General features: G+C 41.6%; 2 protein-coding genes across 2 annotated transcripts in view; one reads left to right on the plus strand and one right to left on the minus strand.

Annotated features, from left to right (window-relative positions):
* The first annotated feature begins 666 nt into the window (after positions 1 to 666).
* rabl2 (RAB, member of RAS oncogene family-like 2) lies at positions 667 to 6050 on the plus strand. The gene is made up of 8 exons (XM_028585309.1): positions 667 to 1453; positions 2109 to 2138; positions 2326 to 2405; positions 2526 to 2605; positions 3115 to 3226; positions 3430 to 3527; positions 4618 to 4701; positions 5732 to 6050. The coding sequence occupies exons 1-8, from the start codon at positions 1347 to 1349 to the stop codon at positions 5804 to 5806; spliced, it is 666 nt and encodes a 221-aa protein (XP_028441110.1). The 5' UTR covers positions 667 to 1346; the 3' UTR covers positions 5807 to 6050.
* A 4760-nt stretch (positions 6051 to 10810) lies between these two features.
* Positions 10811 to 25188, minus strand: part of shank3a (SH3 and multiple ankyrin repeat domains 3a) — a 188671-nt gene continuing 174293 nt past the window's right edge. The window contains exons 20-25 of the mRNA XM_028585066.1: positions 24058 to 24138; positions 23328 to 23455; positions 22957 to 23062; positions 21726 to 22255; positions 19598 to 21642; positions 10811 to 12324 (exon numbers count right to left, since the gene is read on the minus strand). Of these exons, the coding sequence (XP_028440867.1) occupies positions 11754 to 12324; positions 19598 to 21642; positions 21726 to 22255; positions 22957 to 23062; positions 23328 to 23455; positions 24058 to 24138 (3461 nt within the window). The 3' untranslated portion in view covers positions 10811 to 11753. The remainder of the gene's footprint in view (positions 12325 to 19597; positions 21643 to 21725; positions 22256 to 22956; positions 23063 to 23327; positions 23456 to 24057; positions 24139 to 25188) is intronic.

Below are 25188 nucleotides of genomic sequence, written 5' to 3' on the forward strand. Positions count from 1 at the left end.
GAACAAAACAAGTTTCCCAGTGTACACACCCAATTTGTGAAAATCTTTATTATGTTCATTAATGTCAACTAAATCCTAATTACAACCATTGCAGTTATTTTATTATAGATATAGTAATTGGGATAAAATAACACATGGAAATAATGCTTCTCTATTCCTCTGTCTCTATTTTACTGTAGCTTGATGTGACATTAGAAGAAGTCTAAAGTCTTTGATGGGCTTCTCTGAGGGTAACAGGTGGTAGAGATAGGCAGGGTCGCTTTTTAATCTGGCTGCAGAATTTAATTGCTTTATTTTTTTATAGGTTACTTAGTTAACGATTTGGGCCTGCAGATGCAGAGTTAACTGCAGTGCAATCCCCTTATTACTCACTGCCATTTAAGGCAAATGGATAGAAAACAGTTTTACAGTAAATACTTTGTGGTAGGCCTATTCCTAATTTGAAATTTAACAAATTTTAATGGATTACCTTTGAGATCCTGCGGGATAAAAAATAATGAGAAAATTGGCCTTGATGGGCTATTGATGTTGTTTATTACCATAATGATATGGTTAAATACTTAGTCAAATTTTGGTCAAATGTTTCAAAAATATTTACAATTACAGTTACAGTTTTATTCGTAAAAAGACGGATAATAGTATGCTATCCAGCCGTGGGGAGGAGCATTCTGGACAGGCACCTGTAAGGACAGAGCACCATGACGAACCGTGGTCCTTCAGGCGTCCCCGTTGCATAGAAACGAAAACCGTCAGAGAAATCATGAAGCATCTAGCTACAAACTTTTGATCGATAACTTAGCTAGCTAGCTAACTAGATGAGTGTAGAGAATCAACAGACCTTTCTTTGTGATAGACAAACAAAACATACACAAGACAGCCAGCGACATTTGGAGTACCAAACAAATGCTATCAACTCGTTAGCTACTTCAACGGCGCTAGCAGACTGTTAACTAACGTTAGCAGTCGTTGCCTCTCCTTCAGGGTGCATTGTGAAGGTAGCTAACGGTAACCATACAGGACTCTTAAGAGACTTTTTAAAAGACAAATGTAATCTGTACTATTCCCAGCTTCAGCTAGCATCAGTTGTGTCGATGTGTGGACCGACGTACTAGTGAAATGAGCGATATCAAGCCGAACCACACGATGTTAACCTCAGCTAACGTTAACCTATGGAAAGCTAGCTAACACTCATTCCCGTCCATACCCTTCGAATGCTACCTAGCTAGCTCCTGCAGGAGCTTAGCTAGCTAAGTCATTTATTCAGGTATTTATCAATTCAGCTAGGAAAGCGTCGACTAATACAATAATCCCAGTCAAAGCGATAGAAAGTTCAAAAAGATAGTAAAATGGCTTGCGACGTTGGGAGCATCCCTGAACTGGACCAAAAGAAGTACGATTCAGACGAGCAGGTGAAGATCATCTGTCTGGGAGACAGCGCAGTTGGTAAATCTAAGTGAGTATATTAGCTGCTGTAACAGTTAAGCTTAGGCTCCTTGTAATGTAGCTAGCTGTTTTGTGTTTTATAATATTTATAACTTTCCTCAGTAGATTACTGTTGTCCTATCTAACATTACTTTTTTGTTCTGTTTCTCTCAATAAATCTTTTGGGGAATTTATTTTCCAATTCAAAAGGGCTTTAGTGGCATTAGAGTTTAAGTAACAATGTTGCCAAAGCATCAAAATAAAATGTGTCCAAATATTTGGACAGTACATACAATATGCAATAATGTAACAGTAATATGAACATTAACACAACATTACAATTTATTTATATTAATTATATAAAAGTATATTTTATGTGTATTTGTGTCAATGTTTATACAGTTAGTGTTGTATGTGTGTGTGTGTGTGTGTGTGTGTGTGTGTGTGTGTGTGTGTGTGTGTCTGTGTCCGTGCGTGCATGTGTGCAGCAAGATATCAGAATCATATGCTGTGTCTCCTTCTGCCAGGATTTTTTTTTTTTTTTTGTTGAGAGGTCATTCAGCTCTTTGAAATCAGAGATTACAGAGTTAAATGTTCCTTGTTTTATTGAATGTTTTGCATTGTAGGAGAAAGTATTATATTCTGAAGAATATAATAAATATAAATTCTCTCTCTCTCTCTCATAGGCTGATGGAGAGGTTTCTCATGGACGAATAGTATCCTTTTGCAGCTTTAGAAATTTTAAATAAAACTTCAGTCAGTGTAAGTCATATTATACTTTCCTGCCATAGCTATTACAGCCATTGTGTGCACATGGACATGCTGTTGAAGGTCAAGCTGGCATGCCTCCAACAAAGCAGACCAGTTGTCCTGAGAGGTTATGATTCTTAACTCTTTTTGCAGTCGTCCCCAGCAGTTGTCCACTTATGCTTTGACTCTCTACAAACACACAGCCACTGTAGGAAACAAGACCGTAGCGATAGGTATTTATTGTGCAATTGCTTTTGTTCTGCTCTCAGTGACCACAGGAAATACATTTACCCAGTTGCAAATCATCTGTACAGCTTAAATCAGCAGGGATGGTTTTTGTTTTTGATTCACAGATTTCTGGGACACCGCTGGTCAGGAGAGATTTCAGAGCATGCATCCCTCATACTACCACAAAGCACATGCATGCATCATGGTAAAACACACTCTTGGTTTCAAGACTGGTGCCTTTCCGTAATCGTCTAGCTTGTCCTTTCTCACTCCCCGCCAGGGCCCAGCAGGGAGGTAGAATAACAAGTGTTTATAAAATGTTTTCATAAAAAGTAAGTAATACATTATTTCAGATTGATTACTTAAACAACAGTTTCCATAAAATGATCCAAAATATTGGTTTATGTATCATTTGGTCCTCATCCGTGCATTGTGGAGAGAAAATTATAAAATATCAAATTGCATTCTGGATAATATCCTCCTCTGAAGTGTACATTACTTGATCATTTGGTTTTGAAGGGTGGTATATCTCACAAAAAAAATGTAGTCATGTTTTGGATGCATTTAGGATGCACATGGCGATTCTTTCACAGAGAAGTCAACAAGGACTTGTTAGATGACTGCTGGAATGCACCAGTTGGACTGGGGAGTTGTCACACTGTCACTGTCAGCAAATACTGAAAAGAAAAAAAAAAAACTTTCTCTTTTTCTTAGGTTTTTGATGTTCAAAGGAAGATCACGTATAAGAATCTGGCCAGCTGGTATAAGGAGCTGAGAGAATATAGACCAGAGATACCCTGTTGTGTCGTGGCCAACAAAATCGATGGTGAGTCTGGCTTGGACACTGCACATAACAATGAGCTCTTACAATTGGATTAAATGTTAATGTTACATTATATTAATGATACTTTTTTTTTTTTTTTTTTTAGTTTGCACACATTGTATATTTGCTCTACTCTTGTGATTAATTGTCTAACAAACGTGACTTTAGAATTATAGACATGAACATGTTTGTTTTTGTACTTGCAGCTGATTTGAAGGTGACACAAAGAAGCTTTAGCTTTGGAAAGAAGCAAGGACTGCCATTTTACTTCGTATCAGCGGCTGATGGGACTAATGTTGTTAAGGTTTGAACTTGTGCCTATTCTCCACAGTGTTAATGTCAGTGATCCCCAAGTTTATTTGTTCATGCTCATAGCTAGTTTTAAAGTTAAATGTATGTGTGAGGTTACAACAAGATTAAAAGTGCTCCTTTTTTATAAATCAAAGTATCAAATTAATTAATTGTATAATTCAGTATGTTGAGGGTTGATGCGGTGAGTAGCCTTGAGCAGGTATTAACACTCAGGGTGAGGCAAAGGTGATGTGAAAAAAAATGATGGGTTTTATTATCAATGACCCAATTAAGGCCCATAAGCAAAAATGACAATTGACAAAATTAACAAAATTAAGGAAAGCAACTAAAAAAACACTTTCAAAAAGACAAATTAAAATTGACTTGAGAGTCAAAACAATCGGAAGTATAAATACACAACTATTCACTAAGAGACCTTAAATCAGGTTTAACGTGGCGATCATCCAGCAGGCTTATGTTCTACTACCTTCACGTATACTCCAGCTCTGTTCCCCCGAGCAAATACCATGGCCACCCTATATAGCCTGACGCCAACCCCTCAAATTGGAACATACCAACATGTAAAACTCAGGGGTGGCTCAGGTGAGTAGGCCGTAATGGCTTCATACAGCAAACATAAATATCCAACAATCTAGATAGATACAACATATAATTTATACAATTGGTATTACCATTAACCACAGCCACAAGGTATCTTGTTGGCTGTAAAATATAATACACCACAATTCATGTTTGTGACAATCTATAGCTTTTAAACAATAAATGATAGATGCATTTAGCTAGGCCTATAACAAATCACCGCAGCAATAGATGTTAAAAATGTGTGCACAAAACTACGGGATTAATACAGGGAATGTGATGAATGACAGACGATATAAAACCAGTATTTATAACCGGACATATAGACAGTCAAACAAACCTATACAAGCAACTTCTTCACTCAGTCTTTGAGATTAAAACAGGTAGCGCATCGCTACCGTGACGGCAGCTACGCGCCCCGTCACACAGTATAATCTCATGAATTGCCCAGACCACTTGAACAGCCCTGTGTGTGATAGTTCTGACTGTAACTGTCACAACAGATGTTCAGAGAGATGATCAAGAGGGCACTGGACTACAAGCAAAACCCCAGCGACTTCATGGATGAAGTGATGCAAGAATTAGAGGTACACCTATCTGAATTTCCAAAACAGTCTGACCACTGCTGTGCTCGTCTTTTAAGCTGTCATAGTTTTAAGGCCCTGACACACCAAACCGATAATCGTCTGTCGGACAGTCTGGCGAGATCAGTGACTCGAGTCTGTTCGCTGTGTTCCGTGCCGTCGTCCGTCGGAGGAGCTGTCGGCCTTCATTTGGGCCGACCTGACTTGCTGGATCGGAGGGCGGGCAGTCGGACTCAATGACCAATCTGATTGGTGGAGTGCTAACCCGGAAATGAGGAGCAGGATGAGCGTGACTAAGCCTCTCAAAATCTGACGAAAATCTTTTAAACTAACCTTTGTCGATCTAAAATGAAGACCGAGTCAGTAACTGCATGGCCTATTTCTCACTTAAAATGTTTTCAGAAACACGTTTCGGTGAGCTATCTTCGTAAAGTATGAGATCATATTCCAAACGAAGCCGCCATTATGACCGGTTGAATAATCTGGGAATAGCCAGACCCACGTGACGCGTTCGTCCAATCAGCTGCCCGTTTTATTTTTCTTCATTTTTTGGGCAACAATACAGATTAGCACCGCCTGCTGTTATGGAGACGTATTACATCTCACGCACGCGCAGAAAGTACTCTCAAGTTGGCGTCGCTTCGGTGTGTTCTGAGGCACTTTTTGGACCTCGGGGCCCTGACTGATCAGTCCGACTGCCTTTTCTGCCGACGGTTGGCTTTAGATGACCATAACTAAAGGATGTTTACAGCAAGAATAAAAAAAATAGAACATGTGCTCTGAAGAAACCCCATAATTGGTTTATAATCTGCCATTGTTGTTTTGTTTAATAGGAATTTCTCAGATGCTTACTAAAACCTATTTGTGATCTCAAGCACAATTTACTTTACTTTTTTTTTTATGACTTTTTAGTTCATGTGGAAAATGCATGTACTAATTTAGTCTTCTGTCCTTGTTGCTGAAATAAGCTGTCAAAGTGTTTTTGACTGAAAACATGTTTGTTTTGATGTCATTTGTTGCACTTCTTTTATAGAACTTTGACCTGGAGAAGAAGGAAAATAATTCAGATGAGGATGGATTGAAAGCACAAAGTCCTGAGTTGGTCTGAAAGATGTTTACAGATCCTCTCAACCCTCCTGTCATCTCATGGATAGGTTATCCTCCTCTGGGGTTGATGCTCAACACGCACATTGTTTGTCCTTATGTACTTTTGGTGGTCTGCTTTTATACCATTGATTTGTAAGTCTACCACTGGAGGTCGGCAGACAGTCTTTTAGTCAGGTTTGAAGTCCCTGCCGTCCATCCGTCCAGTGACATTGGTAGTGAAATAAACATGATTGAATAATTAGGAATTGTGTTGTTTACCTTATGATACTTCTCAACAATACATACTATAATAATAGTAGAAAATCCTACAGTGAGACTGAATGTGTTTTTATTTAGTAATAAGAATGTGAAGCATTGGAAACTAACTCACACAGAGCAAAGAGAATGTGTGATTATGAACCGTATTTGCTGCTGTTGTGCAGTGCCAGCTTCCGTTGGCTGCTTTTGTTGCGTTCGTTTTATGATGTAAAGTGTGTTTTCAGCACCATTTCTAAATGAGAACTTAATGTACCATGTAACCAAATTGTTATCATGTGTCTCTTTCTGACTTGCTGTGATCCAGCAGTAGGCACAAGAGCACTAAGTAGTCAACTTCAGTGTATTAGTCATACGTGAGTAGACATCAGCTGTATTGAACTCTTGTGAAGGTTCCGGGCTTGTGAAACGCTCAGCCAGCTGTGTGCTTCAAGATGCATTCGAGGTGGCTGTGTGTACATTCATTCGTTCATATTAGCAGGAATGTTGCCATGAAGAACATTAAACCAGTTTTCTGGCAGAAGGTGATGCTCAATTTAACACACCATTCAAATTATTTCTATATGATAATAATGTTGTACACAGAAATCATGTATATATATATATATATATATATATATATATATAGATATTGTATTTATATTTGACTGTTTTGTGTGGCATTTACTCAAAAATAAATCACACTGGAATATAATTGTACTACTGAGACACTGAATTAGCAGGAACAAGACTTTGATGCAGTGCATGTTTTAATTATAAATTTATTACATAATATAACAAACATATATCTCTGTGGTGGACATATCCTGGGCAACATCTCAGCTCTTGCCTCAACCTTCACTATCTCCCTTACTCTGTGTTTGCATGAGGAATACTAGGTAGCTTCTGGTTCACTTTTTATTTTGACTCAGGCTTTCATATATTAAAAGGGAGGGGGATTTCTAATGCTATAAGTGTAAAATCTGTAGATGATTTGCCTGGTCATCAGATGCTGATAAGGGGAAGTTCACCTGTGAGACAAGGCTGAGGCGTTGCAGTGATACATCCACCATTCTAAACTTCACAGTGCAAACAAGGAGAAAACCAACAATGAAAGAAAAACCCCTTTGATGATAAGATCACTGGTTCCAGTGGATGACCGGACCCCAGTGGGTTTTTAAAAAGGTTACACTGCTCCCCCTACAATATTTAGATTGTGCTTTGTTGATTAGAAAATAAGACAAAGATATCCCTTCGCTGAAGTTTTTTGACCTAATGATGTGCAAGTCTGTTACACGTTGCATTTTGCATCTGTATTTGTCGTAAACTTACACAACCATCCGACCAGGTATTCACTACAGCATTGTTTCTTCTAACCAGGCCAGCCTGTGCGAGTCCAGACTGTACACATTCACCCCTTAAGTGTTTGTGTTTATATGGGAACAGTAAGCCATCTGGATAATAACCTTCATCACAGTAAAATCAAGCAATTGTGATACTTTGTCTCAAAATTTAAATAGAAATGTTAATGCAAAGCTCACAGGTAGATATACACAGGCTATTATATATATATATATATATATATATATATATATATATATATATATATATATATATATATATATATTAATATAAACAATAGCCTGCTTCTTTACAAAATAATAACAGTGACTGTATTTCCACCTGTAGGAAATACAGACGGATCTAACAAATGTCTGTAGTTCTCAAGATTTCCAGGAGATGGCACCATATTATTGAGTCTTAACAGCTCAAGAATGCTGTAACTAAGATAGTCCTAAAGCAAAGACAAATATACAATTGAAAGTTAAGTTATTTTTTGGCACATTTTTCCTTTGTGTTTGTTCCTCACTGGATCACCTTATATAGCATATCCAAAACTCAGAAACTGAAGGTCTGAAAAAGGAAAAAGGAGTGCTGCCAGAGAGAGTGGAGGGTAAGGAGCGCAAATGCCATCTGGGAATAGGTGTACAAAACAGTGACACTGCATAAACCGTACCTACACAGTTACAAGGTGAGTTATAGTTGTCTTGCGATATAAAATGTGTCAAGGGTTTCGTTCAATACCCTGTGGTAATCTGTCTATCTGTCTCTCCCTTGGAGCAGAGCAGTCCACTTTTTGAAGACGTCACTCAGTACAAAACAAGAATGCAGAACAATGATGTTCAATCTATAGAAGATGAATGTATGTGTGCATTTTTCTGGTTGTATATATATATATATATATATATATATATATATATATTGTGTGTGTGTGTGTGTGTGTTTGTGTGACACAGCCACTGCCGGGAATCTCTGATGGTAATACAGTAAGGCTACAGTGGACTACTCCAAAGATGTTAACCCTAACAATCAACCATACACTCCCTCACTGTCAAATGTCTTGTCTCTCTCTCTCTCTCTCTCTCTCTCTCTCTCTCTCTCAAACAAACAAACAAACAAACAAACACACACACACACACAAAAATGGAAACAAACAAGCATTTGCACACACACACACACACACACAGTCCTACACACATGGTAAAGAGGAACGGCCACACAGAGAGAATCGGGGAATCCAGATGCACACATGCGCTTGGACGATGGGTGGCTTTTATGTTAGCACCTTGTCACCTTGTTTTGTGCAAATCATCCCCTAGTTCATAGATCAGAGTTCAAAAGTTCAAGAGTTCATAGAAAGAATAAAATCTGCTCACCTTTTTCACAGGTGGTTAACTATGCATATATGCCAAACATTCATATATAGATCTATATACTTTTTGTTTTTCAAAAATTTATATGAAATCTATCATATATACATTGCTTGTGATTTAAAAAAGAAAAAGAACATTTTTGTAGTTTGATCATTTTTACAAGTGTAAGTATGTTTAGAATGGACAGGATATTAAGTTTTTTTCTCTGTCTTTTTTTCGGTCACTCTAAAATTCTAATGAGTGAAAGATTTAAGTTTCATGTTCCACACGCTACAAAATCTACCCCACAGTTTCCAAGGGTAACAAATCAACAAAGAAAAAAAAAGACTAAATAACAATTAACACAAAAAGTCCATATAAGTCTGAGTACGTACTGTAACACTGGAGACAGAAGTAAAATAATCAGTGAGGTCACAGTGAGGCAGTGAGTGCTATTCCTACAACCCAGATACAACGTTATATTCACCACCCGTTTTTACAAACTGCTAGAATATAATAAAAAAAGACAAGAAAAGAAAAAGGATGCACACAACTTCTCGCTAAGTGAAACCGCTGTGGCGAACTGACTGGATGCTGCTGATGTACGGAGGTTTTTAGCGGTAATAAAGATTACCTGGCTGTCTGTTAGAGAAAAGCTATGGATAAAATGCTCTTTGTTGCGTGAATAAAACTCACTGTTTCTCACTGCCAGCAGAAGCTACTCATGAGTACAATTGCAGATTTTGCATTGTTAAAAGAAAAGTCAGTTTTTTACAACCTGGATCTTATTTGTAGAGTTCCGACTGCCACCGTTTATGATAATATTTTACTCACTAAGTAAGTTGTAGAGATAGAGGGAAGCAGCGAAGTTGCAAGACACTGCCAGGTTGTAAAAAACTGAATTTTCTTTAAGACCTTACAGAGGCGTTCCTATCCCCACAGCCTGATAGACTACAGACAAATTTCCTGCAGTGGCATTTCAGAAGGACACAGACTGTTTGTCTTGCTAATTTAAAACCATGTATGACATGTTTTTTGTTGGTTATACTCCAGGAAAAAGTAAGGAAAACAAACATTTGCTTTATTTCAATAGTTAAGCTTGATTTGGCCAGGCTCGCTCACTTGGCTTCCTTCTGCAGTGAAAGTCAAATCTGAAAGAGATTTCGGTTACACTTTACTTGAAGGTATCTGCATAAGAGTGACATGACACTGTCATGAACGTGTCTTGAACAAGTCCTAAACGTTTATGACATAACGCTTCTGTCAGACAGTGTCATTCGTTTTTTGTCATGACAAGTTAGGGTTAGGGTTAGTGTTCATGTGTCATGACAGTGTCATAAGTTCATGACAGTGTCATGTCACTCTTACGTAGATACCTTCAAGTAAAGTGTTACCGAGATTTCTATTATCTTCCATGATCCTTTCCTCTCTACTGGTGATGAGAAACATCCCAGTGTTTCCTTCTTCCACTTTACCAGACCTTGTGCTGGACTGACAAGCATCATCAGGGGTCACAGGGATGGAGATTTTACTAGCATAACATTTTTTTCAGACTGTGGTGGTGTTAAAATGTCCTCACAGATAAGATTTTAAATATAGTCATAAAACAACAGCCAACAACCTCTCCATGCTAGTGCCCCAAACGTCCATCCCTGAGTGATAAATAGGCAAAAGATGAAGAGCTCCTTTTACCAATTAGCTGTCTCATTAGGTGGTCCTACTGTAACTGTATGTTGTTGTGGATAAAATAGGGTCAGAACCATGTCAGTCTGTAGCTGAAGCAGTAGGGATGGGTGTCAACTGGGGTCTCAGCCTCACATTACGGGATGGGATGCCCTTTAGTATGAAGGAAGACCGTAAGAAAATAAAAACAAACATCAAACTCTCTGTCCAAGACATAATGCAACTCGTCATGCTACGGTTCAAGAAAGGGTGACCATAAGGAAAGTTGTATACCTATGACAAAAATTTTATTTCCATATCTATATACTTTTTTTAATTTCAAATATATATATTTATATATATATATATATGTATATAATTGGTAGAAATGAGTAAACTATTGGTGGAATAAATTTAAAGATTTGTCTCTGCCTTCTATACTAAAAACCAAAAACAGGCGCAGATTAATTTATTACATTTCCTCTTTGCAATATTGTCTTTTCTTCTGAAAGCTATATTTAGATACATATATATCATATTTTATAATACCTATATATAATATTCCCTTTGGAAAACCAAAAAAATTGATTATGAAAAAAGCCACGAGTGTTGGTTAAACATTCTCCAAATATAATAGATAGCACAGTCTGGGTACCAAGGCGTATTGGTTTTCTCCCGTGGTTTACTTGGTGGAGCACCACCTCTGGGCTCGAAAGTCTTCGGTTTAAAAACAACAGCAGGTATAGAGGGGACACACCTGTTCAGAGTTGTGTCAGCTCTATGTCCATAGTCCTGTGTTCATCATTGATGATCTCTGTATAAATATTTTGAAAGGCAACTGAGCTTTCTGTCTGGATGAAAATTCTTCCTCCTCCTCCTTTACTCAAACTGCAAAAGGCTTTCAGAGGCCTAATAGATGGAGGGATAGAGGTAGAGAGGAGAGGAGGGAATAGTGAGAAAGAAAGTGTGGGTGTTGGTAAGGGAACAACTGAAGCTTTTCACAAATCAAATGTTTTAATTGGATCATGCTATTCTCCTCGGCAAAGAAAGACCAGAGCCCATTTTGAGGTCTGATCTAATTGGCTGCAGGCAAGGAGGTGGGCAGACATTAAGGGCCGAGGATAGGGGGGAAATGTATTGACTCCACCTCTTCAGTGCAGTGCTAAGTGCAGGGTATTAATGCAGAACGGGAACATGAAGTGTCGCTAAGGTACACAGGTAAACGTGTGTGATGGAGAACATAAAAGCAGCCGGAGTAAAAGAGGAGCGGCCCCTATCTTTTCTATTTTATCAACTCTACATCTCGCCCGCTCTGTCTTCGTCTTTCTCTCCATTTGTTGCTGTGTCTCAGGGCAGGGGTCAGCTCTCTAGCAGCATTTTTAGTGCTCGTTCAATGTTCATGCGGTGTCCGACTCGTGTCACTCCTAGCTCTGCAAAGTCCTCCTTGGTTAGAGCTGGGAGGTGAGAGCCTTCGATCTCATGCTCCTGAAACCCTGCTCTGTGCTCCCCCAGATTGATGCTCTCCAGCCAGTCGCCGACGTCGTACTTATTCCAGAGGTGGAGGGGTTTCTGGTGGAAGGGTCGGAGGGCTAAAAGTGGTGACCCCAGGCCAGGGGAATGGGAAGGTGATGGGGACGGGGAACGAGAGCGGGAACGGGCGCTGGAGCTCCTCATTACAAAGCGGACCTCTTTAGGCTCCTGGGGTAGGCTGAGGCTTGAGGATTTGAGGATGGTTTGTGGCGGTGTAGTCGGTGAAGTCGGTAGGCCAAAGCTTGAAAATCTTCCAAGAGGGTCGCCCCGATCAGGTGAGCCTGAACCTGGGCTTGGGGTGCGTCGGGTGACGGGGTAACGGCTGCCAGGGCGGATGGTGTATGTGGTGCCATAACCCCTCTGAGAAATGGTGTGGAGCTCCCCTAGGCTGCTGAAAAGTCTGGTGGAGACAGACAGAGAGAGGGTTTCAGGAATGTTAACAGAGGAGGTGAAGGTGAAAAAATAAAGAAGAAGAAAAGGAGACCAAGCTTTGGGTTATATGTATTATTAACCACTATATGTTCTTCTAAGGTTAATTTAGTGTAGGCTTGAGGTTAATGACACACAAAGCTAGTCTCACATCACATCGACAACAAAGCAGCAAGCTGCACTCATTGGTTATGAGTTTCTGAGATTATTTACAGCTTTGGATAAAACTCTTTTAATCATGAATATGTCACATAAGACTTGCATCACTATTTTAAGTAATACATTAACTATGCAAGATAAGACGGCACTGTTTTCACTGACACCCATCCTACACTCAGTCCATCTGACTATTACTGAAAGTTTTCCTCCCATGACTTTAATTAAAAGTTACTTCCTGTTAAGGCATATGATATGCTTCCCTATAGTGATCACTGTGACCCGCAAACAGCAAAAGGCTTACAATTAGATTACAGTATCAAACAGATTTGGTGTTTTACATTACAACTACAGACTGCATAACCTAAAAGCACTGAATTCATATTTTACAGTACAAACACGCATACGCACGCACGCACGCACACACACACACACACACACACACACACACACACACACACACACACACACACACACACACACACACATACACACTTTTATGAGAATTGTAGTGTATAAAGAAAACATTTATCACGTCTGTCAAAGGCCAAATGAAGGTACACAAAGCAGCATCTTTTTCTAGAGCTTAGCTTCATTTCATCAAACTAATACTTATTTACTCTGAAGTGCAGCCTACACTTAATTCAATTCAGTAATTCAACCATTTCAGAAATTTCAGTGACCAACCAACCCAATCTTACCATCTGCAGCATGAAGTAGAAGAATTATACTAACACAATCTGGCAATAATTCCTATGCCGTAAGAATCTGACACTGCAACAACAGGCATCTCAGTATATTCCAAAAGAACAATAAATGCTGGTTTATCTACCTTTTAACACCTGACCCTCTTTTGAAAATAATAGCATAAATTTGTGAAAAGAAGTCTGAAAGTGGCTGATTAGTACACTACTTTTCTAATGGAGGAACAGATGGTCGGAAAAGAGAAGAAGGATGGATTAGATTAAGTCTAACATGAACGTTTTGTCTAGCTTGGTGCAAGCAGGGAGAAGCAGAAAAGAGGAGGCCTAAATGTGGTAAGAGTTGGTGCAATGGTGTCTGTGTTATTCATGCATGTTAGTGAGTGTCTTATGTACAAGTGTGGCACATGTTTCTCCTCTATTACATGTGTTACAAACTTTGATGTGGAGTAAAGAGTGTAATGGAACAAGGCAGCGCCAAGCTGGAAAAATCAGAATCAAAACTGATCAGACTACAGGGAGCCGACGGATATGAGATGAGCTCCATGCGCACTTACACAGTCGTCCTGCCCTCCTGGGCGCACAGTCAGTTCTAGACCAATCAGATCAGAGCAGCAGGGCGGAGCATGCAAGGTGAGCAGAGAGAGAGCAATGGGAGAGAATGTTAGCATCACTCCATGAGACGCAGCCTGCCAACCAGACTCATAGCCTGCTTCAGCCACCTCTGCTGTCTTTGACACGCCTTATGTGTGTGTACAGGTGTGTGGAAGTGGCTGTATGAGTGGTGCTGTGAGTACATGTTTTTATGTATGTGTGTTACTGATGCATAAGCATGACAAAGACAGCAGAGGTGGCTTCAGCACTGGAAGGTCTGACCAGTGGGCTACATGAGAGAGAAATGAGCACACTATTCACATATCAAACACTGCACAAACAAAAGAAAAACAAATAAAAGGCGGGCACATGTCCCTTGACTTTCGTGATTGCTTTTGTATTTATTCTGAAATGATGGATTAAAACAACTACTGTTCTTGTTGGCAAACACACATTTGTTTTAGTTCAAGTAGTCATTTACATTTGAATGTGCTGTATATAAGGGTTGTGTTTACGTGTTTTCTAATCAAGAGATACAAATTGCAAATATAAATTATATAAACATATTTTGTTCTGTTTTAGCGTGGTTTAAGAAACCTACAGTGTCCAATAAGCAAGTCAGTCAGGGACCATGGCCATCCTCAACACAATCACTGAAAAACAAAACAAAGTTATGCAAATTACATGAACAGAGAAGAACAGAAAACCAAAGAGCACAAATGAAATCAAATGAAAACCACAGGTTTCTAAACAACCCAAAGCTATGATACACAGCATGTGAACGAGGTGGATACAAGAGAGACAAAATACAGCAGCATGTGTGGTTTTTGAAGTGGTTCAAATGGGGCACACAGCGGATGGGGTAGGTGATGGAGTAACACTGCAGTTAAGGGGGCCTATGCTACATGTGAAATGCTCCAGTAGGTGAGGAGAAACAATTGCGGAGGCAGAGAGAGACAGAGAGGGACAGAGAGAAATAATGGTGTGCATGATCATCTTTGTCACAGCCGAGGGCAATCAACTGTTGAAAACTGATGGAACTAGTGAGGATGAATTTGATTGCATAATCTCAGGAGAGGATGAGCCCAATCATGAGTGAGTGTTATATGATATGTTGTATTTGATATCATGGCCACCTGTTCCATCCAGGGATCATGATGTTGTTGAGGTACGGACTTGATAGATGATAGATGGCTGAATTTGGCTCAATGTTTCATGGTGACTTCATATTCCATTTGTGGTCACCCAGGCAATGCAGTGTCTTAAGCAATAGGAATGAATGAGCTTTTCAACCCAAACTACAGTATTTTGGTAACAGACTATACTACTAGTAAAGGAATGGGACTGCAAAACATGCTTATGATGCTTTTACAATGCAGAATAGTTTATGCTTCTACAACTGTTTTCATAAAAAAAAAAAAAAATGATGTTCTAAATACATGACATTGCTACATTTATGGAGGTGCTGGAGGTCAATTCTGCATTGGAGATGTCCAGAAGCAACAACAAGGCGTAGCAGCAGCAGACTTCTGTTGACACCAAACTACACTAGTCAGCATAAATCAGCCAATAGCTAGCCATACTGATCAATTCTTGAAAGACTTTCCATTCTTGGATGGCTATGTAACTAATTTAGTTGAAAGCTGGATGAAAGCTGAAAAATGTGAAGCATTTTGGTCCCAGTTGTTGAGAGTTGGTCAGCACCTCATTAATACAATGAGAGGACTAAAAAAAGAGTCTATTCTAACATCTTCTAAATCTTAGATTGTCTATTCGCATCTTCCAGCTCCTCTTAATCAGCAGTGAAGTATAGTGAACATGAAAGCAAAATTGTCCACCCACTTTATTCATTTGAACAGAAATGAGGACACGGATAGAAGAAAGAAGAGGAGCAAGGCTATATAAATCTACTGTGCCTACAAACTCCTGAGCTCTTTGAAAGCTACATTTTGATTCATAAATTACTGTGAATGAAGGATTCTACTGAAGAGCCCATTAAAATCATCAATTAGTGTCAATTCCATGGCAGAGTAAAACCACAATGGGCAAGCATGTGTTCTTACAACCTGCCAAACCATAAAAAGACAACCGGGCCAAATCCTGAGTAGATCAAAAGAGAAGCCTTTTATTTGTCCTAATTCTTTATTTTTGTACCAATGTTCTACAGATTAATGATTGTAATCTTACTTTCACACTTTCTACAAAAATGAGCACTGATTTGACTATGTTACCTCTGTACAATAGTCTTTGGCTCAATAAAAAACAATGTGTTAAAAGAAAAAGAGACATTTGTTTGACAGTTACTCCCCATGGTCAGGTCTTTGTCTGGTACTGGTCGCATCATTAACATGGCTGTTAATGCCAGGATTGTGAGGGGATGATTTTAACGTGACACACCATTATAGTTCAGTCATGTTCAAATACTTTTGAAAAAACATCCTTAAATCTTTGAGGTTATCACTGATATTACTGTAGGATGGGGGGAGTTGATAAGAAGGAAACTACAGTTTCTGGTCTTATCAAATGTATATCAGTGATGGCTGCAAAGAGATGTAGATATAAAGATGTATTGTGCATTATTTGAACAAGGACTCTGGGAAAAGCTCAAGGAAAAGCTGGAAGGGTAGCTACTAGCAGGGTCAAAGGTTAGAACCCAACAGGGTGTGTGTGAGAGACAAACCCTGGTACCTTGTTTGCACCAACATATAATCTACTACTAATGTACCACACACACACACACACACACACACACACACACACACACACACACACACACACACACACACACACACACACACACACAATTAATAAATCAGGTGATGCAAACAAGGTAACGTGATACAGTAGTTAGAACAAAACACATAAAACAAAATGTATAAAAAGAGTTTTTATCTTTTAATGGGATTAGCTGATAAAAAAATATATAAAAAAGCTTAAGTTTACCCTAGGGGCTATAACCTTAAGGTTTACTCTCTTCGGTGTCTTCACATCTGCAGAAATATAAAGGACTTCATTGTACTTTCAGGTATGGTGTGGAAATAAGAAACCCACAGATAACAGACAAAACAGCACTGTGCTTCAGATACTTTAGATAACCCCAGTATTGCTGTGTGAGAAGCAAGTTTGTCTTTGACTCTTTTCTATGCTTCATATTGGCTTTTTATCTACAGAAGTTGCAACATATTGTATGACCAATAGAAAGGTATAGCACATATTAACAATGTTGTTACACTAACATCTCAGCTAATGCTAACAATGCTGGTGACCTCTGATCTCATTACCGCTTACCATCATGGTGGACTGGCCTAAATATGGATTCATTTGCATGTTTATGTATGTTTATAAATGTGAGTTACCAAATCATGCCGACATCTTGGACTCTCTTGGACATCTAACCCCTAACCCAAGGTGGAGGGTGGAGGTGTGGCCTTGACCAATTACCACTTTGCTCGTTTGAAAGCCATGATGTAGAGATGCGGAGAAAGGGGAGGTAACCTTGCTCCTTATGACCTCATAAGGAGAAGATTCCAGATCGGCCCATCTGAGCTTTCATTTTCTCAAAGGTAGAGCAGGATACCCAGGGCTCGGTTTACACCTATCGCCATTTATAGCCACTGGGGGACCATAGGCAGGCTGGGGGAACGCATATTAATGTTAAAAAACCTCATAAAGTGAAGTTTCATGCCATGGGACCTTAAAACCCAGTGTCTGACAAGTATGCAATTTTAATTCATAAAGACCTTTGTTTCTTATGCTGGGCACTGGAATTTCTTTAGATTGCTAACTCTCTCTATCATGTCCCCAGTGAGGCAAAAAGAATCTATAGCAAGTGAGCTTAACACATAGTATGCTCACTTTGAGGCCATCGGCAGCCAACAAGCAAAAACAGCTAAAGCAGTGGTTAATGGACACCCTTCTCCCTTTCTGTCAGGAGATCTTTCAAGCATGTGAACACCAAGAAAGCAGCAAGACCTGGCAGTATCAGGGGGCAGGTCCTCTAACAGTGTGCTGACCAACTAGCGCAGATATTCCCAATGATATACAACTTGTCACTTGCTCATTCTGTCATACACACGTGCTTCAAGAAGTCCACTATCAAGACCAAGACGAGCCTGCCTGAATGACTATCACCCAGTGGCACTCACCTCTGTAGTGATGAAATGCTAAGAACAACTGGTCAAGGATTACATCTGCTCCTATACTACCCAGTACAGTGGACTTTTTACAGTTTGCCTACCGTCCCGACCAATCAGCACTAGATGCCATAGCACACGTGCTCCACAGCAACCTATCTCGCCTGGAAAAGAAAGGAAGCCATGCGAGATTGCTGTTTATTGACTACAGTTCAGCATTTAACACCATAGGTCTCTCCAGGATCGTCACAAAGACCTAGGATTAATCATCTCACTGTGCATGTGGATCCTTGACTTCCTGACAGGCAGACCCCAGGTGGTGAGGGTGAGTGGACACACCTCTTCCACCCTCATTTTCAACATGAGGGAGCTCATCTTGAGCTCCCTGCTGTACTCCCTGTACAGTCACAACTGTGTAGCCACTATCTACTCCAAAACTATTATCAAGTTTGCTGATGACACAGCTGTGGTGGGCCTGATCACAAACAAACAGCCTATCTGAAAGAAGTAGAAGACCTGACCCGCTGGTGTCAGGACAACAACCTACTCATACATGTCAGCAAGACTAAAGAGATAATAGTGGACTTTGGGAAGAAGCACGGAAGGAACTATGCCCCCCTTAATATCAACAGGTCCTCAGGGAAAGAGCGAACATCTTCAAGTACCTTGGTGTCCAGATCACGGAGTGTCCATATCACAGAGACAGCCTTTTCTTTCCATTGAGGTTGGGCAGAAAGTACCCGATAGACCAGTCCAGCAATAGGCCTATGTCACGCAACAACTGAAGATCGGAAGAACGTCTCTGAGTGGGGATACGGCTCTTCCGCTTAGCTTTTTACAATGGCGGAGCCCGATAGATACTGCTGGACCAAGTCTCTCCGCAACCTGCCTGAAGTCACCTACGACAATGTGGTTCGGATTGTAAATTAACTCTCTCAAAGTAAAAAACATTTTGAAAATGGCAAAAAAGGCAAAAGGTACAAGACCGCGTACAGAAACTATCATAGGCGGTTTCGCGGATACGGTAAACGTTTCTATGGTAACAGCAAGTTGGACCAATCAGAGACGTTGCTGTTACGTTTAGGGTTCTGGGTAGTGTAGTTTTTATCCATAAGATAAAACATGTTTTTCTTAAAACAAGGTTGATTTCATACAGACTTCTAGCTTCTACAAGAGCAGAAACTTTTGTTTCACAACCACGTAGCTCGTGGTCAGTCTACATCAGATGGTTTAGACATTATGGCTGATAATCTAAATCCTTATGGAGAAAGGGACTGTTGACTGGAAGTTCTGATTCCCTACACCGCGTTCCAGAAGCAGGAAGTGTGACATAGGCCTATTAGAGGCTCAGGAGGAGTTTCTACCCTCAGGCCGCTAGGATACTAAATTAGGACACTGACTACCCCCCCACCCCCCACCCCCACCCACCATATTCTGCTTTTAGATGAATCATGCATAAATTGAAGTTGAGTTTATGCGATTACATTTTACTGGACTTGTACCCTATACGATTTAATGTGACAAATAAAATGTATTAATTGATTGATCTGAGTAAAATATATAAATAACACTTAAAATCATTACTTTAAATGTTACCATTTGTTTTGTCATTCAGTGTTAAATACAGTTTTGCAGTACAGTTTACTAGCTTTCCTCTTACCTGGCACCTGCCACAGGTGACTTTCTCCCCGGGTCAAGCGATGCTCCCATTGGTTCCTCTCCCAGTGACCTAGTGTCTTTATTTAGCTGCTGTAGTCGTGAACTGAGCTCACCCATAACAGATGGTTTTGCTCCCTCATCTATACCCAGCCCCAGTCCCAGCCCACCAAGATTGCCCAAACTCCCAATACCTAGCCCCACCCCTTGCCCACGAGGCTCCACTGGGTCCCCCCATAGCTTGGACCTTCGCTGGAAGAGGTAGCGCGGCTTGGTGGGGGCTAGTCCAGTCACTGAGGCTGAACCACCAGAGGGCAGCCCAACTCCTCCAGCTGCAGCAGCAGCCAGGGCAGCAGCCTGTTGTTGTGATAGCAGCTCGCTGTCAGAGCTCTGCTTCAGCAAAGGGTCCCTGAAGGTGACGGGGCCTTTACTGCCTCCTATTTGGGACTTAAGTCGGGGCTTAGGAGGCACTGGCGGCTTGTCGAGCACAAAAGTCTGCCCGTCGGCATAGGAGGTGTGCGTGGTGTGTGTGTCGGCAGGCTCGCCGCTTTCTGAGGACAATGTAGACATGCTGGAAACCGTGGAGATGGTGCTGGTGGTCTCGAGATGGTGGTCTCGCTCTCTGTCGCTGGAGCTGCGCGTGTCAGCCTCCTCCACGCCTGAGTCAGCCGCAGAGCCAGACTCGGCCACCGGTGGGGGATCCAGAGGGTCAGAGGGCTTCCCTGAGACAGCTGCTGCACTGGGTGGAGGTGCTGGCTGGGGAGGCTGAGGCTGGGTGGGGGTCACCATTGGGGTTGTTGGGGTTGAGGGAGTTTGGGGTGTTGTTGTTGTTGTTGTAGGGGTGGTGGGAGAGGAGACAGGTTTAGTTGGGGACATTGGCGTCCCCTGTGCCTGTGCCAGCAGCCCATTAGCAAACTCGTCTGGTGGTGGAACAACTCCAATCTTACGTAGCTCCTCTCTAGTTTCCTCATCACTGGAGGACAACATTGCAGGGGGCAGGGTCACTGTGTAAGGATCCACATCCTCCTCGGAGCTTCCCTGAGCCAGACTCTTCTCTTGGGCTGGACTAGCAGGACGCTGAGTTTGAGGCTGGGTCTGGAGCTGGGCCTGGGGCTGGGAGACTAGTTCTGAACCCACCCCGACAGCCTGGCCGTTACTGGTAGCATGGACCATGATAAGCCCTGCTGTTTTTTGCTGTGACGTATCCATAATACTGATCAACATACTTTTTTTATCCTCTAGTCTCTTCTCCTCCTTCCTTTCCTCTACTCTGGCCTCCATCTCCTGTCGGAATGATACAGGGGATGGGGATGTGGCCCACTGTGGTTTGGTGGGCTGGGGAACTAAAATAGATACTGGAGAAGATCCAACACCATACCCCGCTGCCTTGGCGCTTTTAGGCGAAAAAGGGGGAGTTGCGGGTGCCCCTTCCCCATGTGGAGACTCTTTGGTCTGAGGGTCAATGAATATTACTCCCTGGCCAGCCCGCTCCTGTTTAGTCCTAGGTTCTGGGCTACTAGTTGGGGACTGGCTCTGGGAGGTCAGTGCTCTCTCCCTTGCGGCCAGCGCAAGAGCCAGTGGAGAGTTAGGGTCCAGGGGCTTTCCTGTGAGCGGATGGATAAAGGTGGTCCCACTAGGTGAGGGGCTTAGTGCCAAGGCAGGGGGAGGCAGCTGTCCCAGCTCTCGGGTGAGCATCCGTTCATCGATGGAGTGAGACTGAGTCAGAGAGGGGGAGTCAGAGCTGGTGGTAGATGCCCCCTCCATGGTTCCAACAGAAAGGAAGACAGTGGATTTCCTTCTTTCTTCTAGGCGACGCTCACGATCCTTCACTGCTCCAGCTATTGCAGCGGCGAAAGGTCCCTTACCCTGAAACATCATCTCTCCCTGGGCACGCAAACGCTCTCGCTCAGTCATCAGCTGCTGCTGGTAGTAGTCTGCACGGCTGGTGTGTGTTTGTCCATGGGTATAAGGGTGTCGTCCTGAGGGTGAGCTCTCTCTAGAATGGGCAGCAGCTAAGGCCAAACTTGCTTTTTCTTGTGCATCTTCCACCTGCAGTAAGACAAAGAAAATCAGCCAAAGATGTCAAAGTTAGAGCGTCTTTGACACTAAATTATCCTCAACATGTAACCTACCTGTAGCTGTTTCACCAGGGGACTTTTCTTCCTCTGTGGCTTGGTGGGTGTGTACAGTCCAATGCTAAATTGACCAACATTAGCATAAGGGTTGTCAATAACCCGTCCCTTCCTTTTGATTCGCTCGGGTGGAGTAGCAGCAGAAGGACGGGGAATTTCTGTAGCTTCTACAGGTAGATGGGAAGAGTCCTGGAGGATGATCATGGAGCGGGCTTTCTTCTGTCTCTCTAAATGTGTGGCCTGCCGATGAGCAGCCTCGTAAGGCAGGTCCAAGGAGGAGGGCTTGAAGCTGGAGCGTCCCCCAGGTTCATGGCCCTGACTCTGGGTCCTAGATGGAGGAGGAGGGGGACAGAAGGCTGGGGGAGGACCAGTGTCTAGGTAGTAGGTGGGTGGAGGAGGAGGTGCTGTTTGTGGAGGTGGAGGGATGGGATGGGGCTGTGAGTGGTCTCGGAGACTGTCTGTCATAGAGGAACTGCGGGGAAATCTGTGCTCCCCTGCAAGGGCTGACAGCTGATCCTCCTCAGTGGCACCTGATGAGGGAGGGAAGAGCACAGATCTCTAGGTGACCGGGAGTAAACTCATGAAATAGGACCATTTTATACCAGCCTAGCAGTTCCACAGCTGCTTGCTGAAAAATATACTGCAATGCATCCATCTGTAAATCTGTTAACTCACACATTTAATAATGTATCATGTGTCTCAAACCCAGCCATACAATATTTTAATAAAACTTGTAACGCTTACTATTTTTTGACTTATTTAACAATTAATTTAACATTTGTTTAATGAGTGTACTTGAGAACAGGAAAAATGTGTAATAATAAAGAGTATTAATAATGTATGTGCATATCTACTTTTGAAATAGGCTCTGTACTTGAACATCTGCTCTGCAAATCTGTTTCTGTGAATATCCAATAAGCACATTTGCACATTCTAAACATGTAAAGTAATATATTTGTAACCATGTAACCAACATTTGTTCATCTATATTTCTTGTCAACAGCAACTTTGATTGATGAGGATGCAGCTTCATCTTCAGTATTTTCTATTTGTTGTCCTGCTGTCTAAATGCTATTGTGGGTGTAGTGATGCAATTTTACAAAAAAAAAAGAATAAAGCTTCCTTAACTTCTATTCTCTACATATCAATATATTACCTATAAGCATACTGCAAATAAGATACACTATCATTCACCTTATTTGAATATGTACAGGATGGGTGATTGTTTTACCAAATGACTTGGTCCTGGACATCCCCTTTGGTAGTGGTATGTGACCTCTCTCAATGCCTGGGTGAAGACCTCCATGTAGAGTCATCCCTTGTCTCTCAAACAGTGACTGCAGCACAACCATACAGAGAACTGACTGTGTTATGAAACACAGTTATAATGCATTTAAAGATTCATTTAAAACTCCTAAATATAATAATACAGAATATCAACAACAAAGTAGCACAAAGCAGTGCATGCGTACATGTGTGCAGCGTAGCACAGTGCTGTGTAGCCCAGGTGTTTTGAGTATGTTATTTGTCAGATTGAGTTTTATGTATGCCAGCATAGTGGCATATGCTGTCTGCCACTGTGCTGTGTGTAGGTGCACTCACACTGATTTCTGCTGGTGTTATTCTCCTGCTGGTAGGCCTTTGTTTGACAGTAGCTGCTCTGTAATCTGCCTCCGGGGGCTGAGAACGCAAGATAGACTCTTGGGATGCCAACATCTCATCTAGTCTCTCTGTTGAGAAGGAAATTAGCCACAACTAAATACTGAGACATAAGACCAGGGGAACACTGTGTCATCATTTCTGACGTTGCTAACAAAGTTGAGAATACAAATTGTGATTAAATAGGCATTTCCAAAATGTAGCTTTACAGTACTGCTCTATGGTATTGTACAACATTACTGTACTATCGCAATACTCGTTCAATGTGTTTCCTTGATGACCACTAGGGAGTGAGCACTAAGAATGGAAAGAGACAGAGAAAGAGAGAAAAAAAGACAAAAGGTGGAGAAAGAGAGAGTCCACATTTTTCAAGTGTTCTGCTCTTCAGCTCTAAATCAACACTGCTTTAATTGACACAGCAGTGATAAATCATCTTTATGACGTTCAGAGAGGTGTCAATTTCTTGCCTCAGACTCACCTCCTCTTCTCCTCCGAGCAGAAGCTTGGTGGGAAAAAGATAGCGTCAGCAGAGGAGGGGAAATGACAAGAACAAGCCAACAGAAGTGACTATTCTAAAAGTTAGGAGACACACCGAGTTTTAATGACAAAGGGAAAGCATAAATCTGACAGAAAAGAAAGACAGGAGTTTGCATGCCAGCTATCTGGCACTCACCCAGTTCCTCCAGCTCAGCGGTCATGGACTTAGAGCGCAGTGTCAGGGTGGTGCTGGGAGCTCTCTTGGGTGGTGGGGGAGCTGTGGAGAAAAGGCATGGTGTTGAGGATGAAGTTGAGGGGGATGAAGATCCTTTGGATTTGCGGCTGAGTGCCCTCATGGCATCCCCCAGACGGCCAGCCCATCCCGTCTTCACTGCTTTGATCTGGTCAAAAGACGAACTGGACGGCTCCCACTTAACCAGAACCTTGTTCAGGCTACGGTTGGAGCCCGACTTCTTCATGTTTTGCTCTTTGTTGGTTTGATGGCTTGTTTATCTGTCTCCAAGACATTCAGTTTTCTAGTCTTTGTGCTGCAAGAATTTCTCTCTGTTGAGGAGCCCAGAGCCAGCAAATGAGCAGCTCAGTCCATTTTGTAACATCCCTAGTTTTCTGAATCCTCCAATTATACACAGAACAACAGACTTTGTCTGCCACAATAGGCAGAATGAGTAAAATAAGTGTGGCAAGCAGAGGGAGAAAGTCGTCCATCTTACTTTTTATATGCTGCCTGTCTGAAATTTAGCAGGTGTGTATCAGACAGAGATGCGCTGACACAATGGCTTACACACACATGCATATCCTCCCACTTGCGGGACCACATGCAGATACACAGAGAAAACTCCCTGAGGAAGGACATAATGATATGTGTGCTGATAGTCGAAAAAATGACAGTGAATTCAACAGCTAAGAAAAATGATGCGCTGCAGACTATATACCCCAAAGCTCATGGGAGCCTCCCAATCCTACTACTGGGCTGATATCGTCACACTCAAAGCGGTAAAACAGATTGAACTAATAAAAGCTTCAAAATGCAAATGACAGCGTTACAGGTTTCAATAAAAGGCTTTAAATCAGGTTACAAGAAACACTGTAATTAACCAAATTAAAAATAAGGTGGTCATGTATTTAAGCATGTTAAGTCTGCAGTAATGCCATGCAGTCGGACAGAGATCCTAAAGTCACATATAGCAGCAGTCTCTACATGCTTTAACAAACCCAAGTTTCCTTTCAATACCCCACAATACAACTAGATCAGCTCACTCTCTCCGAAAACGGCCAGCTAGCATTCAGTGCTGTAGAGCGATAGAGC

This window comes from Perca flavescens, chromosome 8, assembly GCF_004354835.1.
Source record: "Perca flavescens isolate YP-PL-M2 chromosome 8, PFLA_1.0, whole genome shotgun sequence".
Taxonomy (NCBI): domain Eukaryota; kingdom Metazoa; phylum Chordata; class Actinopteri; order Perciformes; family Percidae; genus Perca; species Perca flavescens.

What these genes read in the sequence shown, in the direction of transcription:
- rabl2 (XM_028585309.1), top strand. Translation starts at nt 1,347, where the DNA reads ATGGCTTGCGACGTTGGGAGCATCCCTGAACTGGACCAAAAGAAGTAC. An exon ending in AAACAAGACCGTAGCGATAG is followed by an intron (nt 2,406 to 2,525) that starts GTATTTATTGTG and finishes TTTGATTCACAG; the next exon opens with ATTTCTGGGACACCGCTGGT. An exon ending in AAGTGATGCAAGAATTAGAG is followed by an intron (nt 4,702 to 5,731) that starts GTACACCTATCT and finishes CTTCTTTTATAG; the next exon opens with AACTTTGACCTGGAGAAGAA.